General features: G+C 37.5%; 1 protein-coding gene across 3 annotated transcripts; it reads right to left on the reverse strand.

The window, feature by feature from the left end:
- Positions 1–670: 670 nt before the first annotated feature.
- Positions 671–8015, reverse strand: dpep2 (dipeptidase 2). 3 transcript variants are annotated; one of them, XM_067495222.1, is made up of 13 exons: positions 7921–8015; positions 7461–7552; positions 7225–7275; positions 6922–7068; positions 6670–6796; positions 6394–6523; positions 5970–6120; positions 5371–5440; positions 4568–4744; positions 2398–2482; positions 2211–2286; positions 1640–1775; positions 671–1263 (listed from the first exon to the last, which is right to left on the reverse strand). In XM_067495222.1, exons 4-13 carry the CDS (start codon positions 7035–7037, stop codon positions 1054–1056), a joined length of 1278 nt encoding a protein of 425 aa, XP_067351323.1. In that variant the 5' UTR covers positions 7038–7068; positions 7225–7275; positions 7461–7552; positions 7921–8015; the 3' UTR covers positions 671–1053. The 3 variants fall into 3 exon arrangements, with proteins under 3 accessions (XP_067351323.1, XP_067351324.1, XP_067351321.1); XM_067495223.1 differs by lacking the exon at positions 7921–8015 and having other exon boundaries at positions 6922–7054; positions 7461–7804; XM_067495220.1 differs by lacking the exon at positions 7921–8015 and having other exon boundaries at positions 7461–7803.
- Positions 8016–9484: the final 1469 nt, after the last annotated feature.

Genomic DNA, 9484 nt, shown 5'->3' on the forward strand with positions numbered 1-9484 from the left:
CAGGAGAATTTTCTGTAACCACACTTATTGGTAAAATTGTAACCACAACAGTTGCCAAATCAACAAGGCCTGAATTCTTAAGAAACTATTTTTGTAAGAAACTATTTTTTCAAATACATGAGACTGTCATAAAGACAAACAATAGTTTCTTGTTTAGACAAGGGTGTTTGTTATGTAAGGAGTGACAAAATGTGCAGTTAAATAAAACTGAAACATCCAACAATAAAAATGATTCTGGTCCTTGCTTCTGTTTGACTTATCGTAAAAACATTTTTTTGGGCTGGATTCACCTAAAACATTGTCAGCAATCCAAACACGCAGTATATTTATGCTAATTCAACTTCTGGCACAGCACTGACTGTAAACAGCTGTGTGGTAATCTGAAAATGATGCGTCGTTTAATAAAACTAAATAAGCTCAGCAAATCAAATTCCTGCCATCTTTGTGATGAAACTTGAATCCTAACAGGGCAGGTTTCTACAGTACCCTGTTGCTTTAAGTAACTGCTGTTTGAAGTTAGAAGATATTGAAATGGTAAAAGGGTGAACAGATTACCTGATTGCTCAAAGTAAAACACTTGTTTATTATCTTTTAATGCTATGACACCAAACAAAAAGAAACCTGTTTATAAACTGTACCTCCCACTCCCAAACCAAAAAACAAAACAATGCATATTGCAAACATCTTATTGTATCAAAGCATTTATTTTGAAATCAAGTCAAATTTTATTTACATACTCCAATTCCCAAATACAACATCCATTGTCCATAGACCATTCATCTTTTTCCTAGAGATAGTGTTAATAAAAATACAAGGAAATCATATCTAATGAATAAATAAATGGTAAGGTTCCCTTCAAAACATATTTATTTGCTATAGGTTGAATGCTATTTGGTACTGATAAGAAAGGGATTTTCTTTTCTTAATCCTTACTGGCCTTCGGAAAGCTGTCTTAATCTACAAATGGCCACAGTAATTTATTCTCCTTATTTATAATAAAACTAAGGCACTTAAAAGAAAAAGATGGTGCAGCGAAACTGAAATTGAAAATATTTATTTAGTCATACATAGCTTGGAAAGCAGCAGAGCTATGATAAGGCTTAGCAGACTCTGTGATCTGTGTCGAGCTCCGGACAGGACACTCTTCACAGGCGCCATCCCTCTTGGGTCAGGAGGCCTGAGGACGAGCCTGCAGGGGTTCTGCACTGATTCTAAGGGGATCTGGACCTCACTGGGCCGATTTGAACTCAACTGATCACGGACCTGAGGAAAATCCAGTTAAGAGAGGAAGATAATGAATGAAATGATTTAACTCTGCATCTGTAGACTGTTAGACTGAATAATTTTCAAACATAAAACAACATTTCTGAATGACAAAAATAAAGAATTCATTATTCAGTGAATCTTAAGGTCAACAAGACAACTGCCGAATCTGAAAATGTTATTTAGAGCGGAACTGACATGGTACATGCTAAGGGCATTTTCTGCCAGGCAGAGAGCCAGTTATCTTTTTTGCAGCTGAAACACACCACTGGCATGACGTTAAGTTCAAATATACCTTATAGTTTGTTTCCTGTCTTTATTCATGAGGAAAGAATGTCCTTTAACATGCGTAAAACACCATTATCTTCTAGCTCACCCTCTCCACCTCTTCAAACACTCGAATGAAGTTCCTGCGGAGGACATTGGCCAGCTCAGTCTCAGTCCAGTTCCTCCGTAGGAGTTCTTGGATCAGGGCTGGGTACTTTGACACATCCTCTAACCCCTGAGGAAAACTGTTGACAAAAAAAAAAATATTTATTCATGAATGTTTATTGAACAAAATAAATGACTCGTTCTGTTAGTTTACTTAATACATTACTCATTCTGATTATGTGATTAGAATTTAAGCCCTTTAATATCATTTGCTTTGTGGCGCTTCTGTTTGGAATTGATGTGCCTTTGTGTTCAGACTAAAACAGATTTGATGATTTTTACCATTTTAGTCTGTTGACAGCTTAGACAGCCAAATTGCTGATATCACAACAGGCTAACACAAAACTGAGCTGGCTCAACGACAACCCCTGAAATGTTGTCTGCCAGAGACAAGTGTGCAGTCCACTGGCAATGCCGCCTTGTTTGTTTTTCTGTGTATTTATGCAAGTTGGGAGAGGATACTGAGGATACTTCTATAGACTTCCTGTGTGTTTTTGCAAGTGAATATTTCTTACCTCACAGCACCTTCAAAGTCCCCTCCAATTCCTATTGACTCAGCTCCAATCATCTTCTTAATGTGATCAAAGTGGTCTGTAAAACCCAGGTGGAATATTGAAGCTACATGACATGATGTGAATACAAGACAGAATAACAGAATAACAGAATTTCGGCACAGGCAAAACCAAACTCAAGATGCCTCACCGGCTACGCGAGGGATGTTAGCCTCATCCCCACAGGAAATGAATTGGCTGTAGAGATTCACCATGATCAATCCTTGATTCTTTTTCTGAAACATAATGCAATGATCTGTAAATCATTTAAAACCTATATTTGAGTGTAAATAGTATATATTAAAACCATATATAAAAAGTTAAAACGGAAATTTTATGGCTTTTTTAATATTAAAATTTCATGCCTGGAGAACATTTTAAAACAAAATCCAGAACAAAGAAAAGAAGAAAATAGTGGAAAAGTTGTGTAATGCTAAAAACTAAAAACACTCCTGGTGGAACATCTTACAATAAGGTAGCTTCAGGTAACTAATGAATAATAAATAATTGACAACTTTTAAAAAATGTGGTCCTGGCATCATTGCATTATGTGTTTACCTTCAGTTTTACATACTATCAAACCTTATACGGAAACAGGGATGTATGCATTTTTCAGTCACATTTACTGTAGATTAAATTTACATCCATTATTTAGGGTGGTAGATGTTGTAAACATCATGTTTTAACTAACCAGATCTCAAACATCTTGTTGCCTGCTCATGACTCATGAAGGATCTAAAGGGGCTATAGCTGAATTCAAACAGGGAAATCCAAGTTCCTACTGCTTAAAGATATACAGTCTTGATCTAGGTTTTGTCTGTATATGATGGGGCTTATGTACTTTACAAGCAGCTCAGATGGTATGGCAGTCTTTCACGGACCACAGGGTCAGTGGTTTGATCCCCGGACCCAGCTATATGTATAAGTGTCTCTGGGTAAGACACTGAAACCCCAACAGCAGGAAGGGCATCCGGCGTAAAAACTGTCCCAAATCAACATGCAGACAATGATCTGCTGTGGCGACCCTGAACTCATGGGAGAAGCCGAAAGGCCAAAAAACAAAAAACAAAATGTACTTTAACAAGCAAACAGAGCTTTTGTCATGTTCCTTTGGGAAGGGTATACATTGGAAAATGTGCTGTTCTGACAGCAATCAGAGAAAGAATTTGTCTAGGATGGTTTCCAAAAACTCAGTGTAACACTTTGGAGTGGATTCTGCTTTTATAATGAAATAAAGTGCAGTACAATGAGCTTCACTGTTTCCATTGCATAAACAAAACTGGCAGTAAGGTACTACTCCTACCACATCATATAAAAACATAGATAAATGTGTACCAATCAAGACAATGAATCAAATGATTTCCTTTAATAGTATAGGAGAGTGTGCATGAGACACAGTATGGGACAAATTGCTAAAATTTTTGTAAACCTGGTTTCGGAATACTGCATATTTTCTTTGATACTGAGCAACGGAGTTTAAAAAAAGACACAGCAAATATAAACATTCTGAATTCAGGTGGGAAACCTGAAGGGGCTAGTTATGAGTTAGTGCAAACAATAAAGCAGAATAAGGACATAATGAGATACTCATGAAATGGTACAGGGAAAGATTATCGTCCAGTTTGTGTGTGAGGTACAGTTGACTTAAAAAAACAAAGCGTCAGTTTTCTTAAAACTTGAAAAGCAAATAAAGCAGAATTTTTGCTTTACTGTACTGTACATCTGGTTCACAGCACCAAGGAAAAAAAGGATGATGAAAATTAACTACAGAATTCTGGGAACTATACTTAGATATTTAATTGACAAAATCTGTTCTATGACTCGCTGTACTTTATGCCAGAGGATCAGCAGTCATGATTAGTAGGTCTACCTTCTACTTGAATGCCCTGTACCACACATTAAACTCCATTATGTTCATGTGTGTATATCCTTGTTTATTCATATGGTGAAAGAGACAGGAAATTACTTAGAAGCAAATATGGAAATTAGAGAAGATATGGATTAAACAACAACGAGAAAAACATTCAAACTCAACAATGAGATATTCACTTAATTTCTTGGCCTACAAATCTGCTTGTCTTTAGAACCAGTTATGCTGACTGTCGGTGTAAATGTTTGTGTAATGTTGGGAATTAGTTTGCACATTTTTGACCTTGCTGATACACAAAAGGCTAACAATGAAAACATGTTGCATGGTTTTTGGTAGACATAAAAAAATATATATTATTGAAATAAATTGAGTGGCTTGATTGATAAAACAATCATTAAACCAAACCCACAAGCAAGCAATTAAGCACTTAGTACATTATGTTTTTCCTCACCAGCTCAAGCAGCAGCCAGTCAGGCACGTTGCGGCTGTGGTTGCAGATGGTGTAGGAGGATGAATGGCTAAAAATAACAGGAGCCCTGGAATGGTTGAGCACAGCCTGTGCAGTGTCCCAAGAAGTGTGGGAGAGGTCCACTATCATTCCCAGTCGGTTCATCTCATTCACCACAGCCTCAAAAACACATTCATAACAATTTACAGTATCATAGAAATGAGTGAAGGAAGGAAAGATGGAAGGAAGGAGGGAAGTCAATTCATCTGGCAGCATGAGATGTACACACACGTGAACACACTTAGATTATCTGGACAGACCTACATGCCGCTGTTGTGAAGACCAGCTAAATAGGAAACACATGTTTACATGGTACAGCAGCACTGCCGTAATAAAGAAATAAACATTAAAGCACTTAAAGACCCAGTTTGGGAAAGAGCAGTTCCTCTATAAACCCCCACTTAAGAAATTATTTATTTTTAACCACAACACATTACTGGAGTTGTGTGGTACTTTCTAAAAGCCTTTAATTTGCTGTCCCAAGCTATCACAGACCTAGTGTTTTGACCTTTTTTCAAACTACTACAACTATACATTTTACATTTATATCAGCAATCATTCTTCATCATAAGTTTTCTTACTTATCAACTGATGGGTTCCTCTTCATCTTAAATCTATACAGCAAGTGTTCTAATCTCTTCCGCATAATGACCAGTCAAAATGTATAAAACACACAGGCAAACTGGTTTGTGGGACAGGATAAATGAAACTGTTCGGTAGTTGATATTACTGAAGATCGAGGTTACCTTTCCAAAATCCGTCAAACTTTTTTGGTGTCTTCGATAGTAGCTATACAGCTTTGAGGATGATTCAGCCCTGTGTGGAAAGAGATTACTGTCAAAACCACAAATCATGATGGTCCAGTGATTAAGAGAAAATGTGAACAATGTTTAGAAAATTCATATGAGGCTATTGTATTTTACATATACCCGGGGCCGGGGCACATAACCTACAGTATATGTTATACAAATAGGTTATTTTACATGAGCGGAAAAAACAGTTTTGAACTTTCCCTTTCAGTAGAATGTGTAGATTAAATTATTTTTACATTATATGTACTCCATTTACTGTATTTAAGTTTATCCTTAGCATGGAAGTTATGGAGTACTTAAGTTTCAAATACTCAATCCGAATATTGCGGTCCTGTATCATCTGTCCCAAATTGAAAATTTTGCCAAGTGCACAAGAAAAATCTCCAAAACAAAGAGAAACTTTTTTCAGAGTACAGTGCTTGTTGCAAACAGCAACAAATACACTTCAGTTGTTAAAATGAATTAGGAATGTAAGCAATATAAATCTAACATTCTACTTCAATGATAACATTCAAAATTATTTTTGTAATTACCAAGGTGTATTGCAGGTATGTGTTAGAGTCATGGAGCGAACCCCAAGTTGGTAGAACATCCGTAGTGCTGGCAGGCTGCTGTCAATGGAGTGCCCCCCCTCAATACTTATGAGACACGCTATCTTGTGCCTCAACTCAGAATTCTTCAGTTCTGCAGTGACAGATACACATGTACAACAAAAACTCAAAAAAGTAATAAAAATCATATTATTGCAAAAGTTTGTCTACCTTTATAAACTAATAAAAAAATTACTTTATTAAATTCTGATGAAGTAACATTTATTAGAGTTAACTGTTTATCAAATATTATATGGATGAAATATTTTCTTTGCTTTACACTTATTGCCATTTCAAAATAAGAGGGGTTTCAACTTTTGCACATGGCTGTATCTAGCCCATAGTCACATTTGGAGGTGTACTATACCCTGGGTAGATGTGACCAGTTCAAAGTCCTGGTACTCAGTGCACATGCGTCTGACCACATCTATTTGTTCCATAGTCAGCCGCACAGCATCTTTGTTCTGGGCCCCACACATCACATAGGCTGAAAACAGCTGACAGAGAGACAGCGAAAAAACAACATCAATTGATTAACTCAGGGCAAGTGTCTCTTGTCACAACATAGATACTCGGTAGATACATTCCCTTCAGCTTCAAAATATCTGTGTTCACAGGTGTAACATGGATTTAATCACAGTACCTGTGCTTGTACACGGCCTGCGTTTAAGCGTGTGATGTCTGTAGCCACTTTGCTAACATTATGAAGGTCAACTTGGCTCAGGCTGTTGTTATGAAGTATCCTCAGCCGGAGAGGTAGGTCATTATGACTGTGGCATGGCGAGAGGAGGTTGTGAAGAAAGTGACACAGTCAGGATGGAGAAGCCTTTCATTTGATCTGCTTGTTTTATCCCAATGGATGTTGCTCACATGTAGGCACAACACTACTACTTACCCATCAATGAGAGGATATCTGGACATCAAGTCTTGTACTCTCTCTCTTTCTGAGTATCCAGATGTGAAGTGCCACAGAAATGAGAGTATCATCAGATGCCCTAGAGACTGCATCATGAAGTTGCTTGAAGCAGCTGTTTCAATTGTCCTAAACGCAAGAGAGAAAAACACACTGTTATTATTGTCAAACCTGACAGTTTGTGTTTAGAAGTTCTTTCAGATGAGATAAAAATCACACGAGCATTTTGGAAAATTACATAAATATTTCAGAAATAAAACATGTTATGCAATATTTTAAGCGTACCTCCTCCTCCTATGTCCAACTGAGGCCACTTACACTGTAACTCTGGATGTGCTGGGTAAAAATAGATCGTGTATTATCACTGTTTGATAGCAGAGAAACAGTACGTCCACACAATAAGAGACACAACACTTTAATAGCTGATTGTACAAACCACTTTTCCTAAATGTTTCATAAGTTTTCTAACAGATTTAGCAAGACACCAACACCTAATTACAAAGAAAAAACAGTCTACTTACCCAGGCACCCGGCTTGCTCCTCTTACAAACGCAATTTCCCAGTAGCACGCTCCAAACAAATGTAGAACAATTTTTACAACGCTGACTGGGTGCTGCATTCAGGTGTGCATGGAAAGAAAAATACTACCCGTTAAAATTTCCGCGTTTTAGCCAAAAGGCGGGGGTTACGAATTGGTTACTTGCTGGATAGAAGCGGTACGAGTGATGTAATAGTAGAAAAACAAACAAACAAAAAAAACAACAACAACCAACTTTGCAGAGTGTATGTGCAACAAGGATGTACGTGCGCGTTAACGTCCGTCAGTATATTTAGATCACTGCGCCACTGAGTCGTTTGATGATACCATCTGCCGGTCAGGAGCATTACAGCCTGGTATAGAGTTACCTTACGTGCACACAGCTTTTTCATATTCGACGTGTTATGTATGTGTTATGCTGCGATGAAAGCGCACAGACCTACCGTGTTTGTGTACGACGCAGTTTGCATTAGACAATAAAAACAAACCAAGAATTCTTTGCTACTTATAACGACAAATCCTTAAAGTGCACGAATATGGCAGGCGGAAGATCTAACCTTCCAGAGACACAACAGTAAGTGAAATATGAGTCCGTTTGGTAAGTGAAACAGAGACTGATGGAGATAAACCGTAAGAAAACAACGATTTTATTGATGCTCACAAATTATTGTTTGTGCAAGCGGAAAAAAGATGTGAAGAAGTTGTAAAGGAATCACAAAAATGGCCTGTGAGTTTATAAACTTGTTTTTCATACTTACTTTTTTACATTTGTTTTTATTTTAAATAAGTACTGTATCTTCACCCAATTAGCCCCACATGCATCAGGCGTGCTTGTTCAATCAGAAGATGGAAGATACCATTTTAGATTAGGGTGGGGTTCAGAAACATGAAGCAAATTGGTATCTTCCAGCTTTTGATTGTCTTGATTCAGGTGGTCAGCAGTGGGTAGGGCACTAGTTGGGTACGGTTTAAAAAAAAGTTGGAAAACATGTGTAGGGAAGGGGGGTCCCTGTGGACCATGGATGGGGAAAAACTGACTTAGCCTCTGCTACCTAACTTTGTTGGCTCCTTCACAGCACACTTTTTGATTGTTCAGATGGAAAATGCACAGGTAATAGTACTATCAATGGTGATAAGCACAGCTTACAATAATAAGTACAGTAAAAGCACACGATGTAGAATATAATTTTTTTCTTATTATATCTATTTAGTTGGAATGAATGTTTGCAGACTGGTAATCTTGCATACTACATTGTTACCATCTATGACTTGGGGCTTATTTCTGTATGATTACTTGGTGTATAGAGTAGAAGTAGTTGCATTCTGTGGGCAAGAAATTATATTTTTATTATTATCTAATACTTGTTGGCTTATACAAAACAATCAGTTCAAATACATAGGGTGTATCCACTATGAATTTTGGGTATGTGTATGTTGCTGTAAAAGAACTGAGACCTGCATGTGTTTGTTCAAGAAAAATCTGGAACAACTCGACTAGACTAATACCTTGATCATACAATTTTGCTTGCCTTAAAAATGGAAATGGCACTATCGCACCTCGAAAGAGCTGATATTGTAAACCGTGGCATACAAACTGGCATGAATGCAGATTTCCAGACTACAAAATACAACCTCTGCTTTTACATTCTCTCAAACTTTAAATGCTTGTGCTTAATGAATCCAAGGTGGATTGTGCAAATGCGAATGAGTCTGGTGTTCATCAGGGTGCCACAAATGAATACCAGTTAATTTCAGAGAGAAGATGTGAAGCCTGATTCTGTGGTCCACCCACTGTGATTTGGCCTTGTAGTCTGTAATGAGGAGAGTGATTCAGCTCTGATTGGAGCACCCTACCGCTTCAATGGAGTAATCACAACTGTGATATCAACTGTGTTGATATTACTCTACCAATCCTCCCACTGTGCGGAGTGGACCCCCAGCTGACACTGTTTGAATTCAAATTAACCAAATCATTTAGTTATGTTGTCGACCTTGGTGTGGAATTTG

The sequence above is a fragment of the Channa argus genome, chromosome 2 (assembly GCF_033026475.1).
Source record: "Channa argus isolate prfri chromosome 2, Channa argus male v1.0, whole genome shotgun sequence".
NCBI lineage: Eukaryota > Metazoa > Chordata > Actinopteri > Anabantiformes > Channidae > Channa > Channa argus.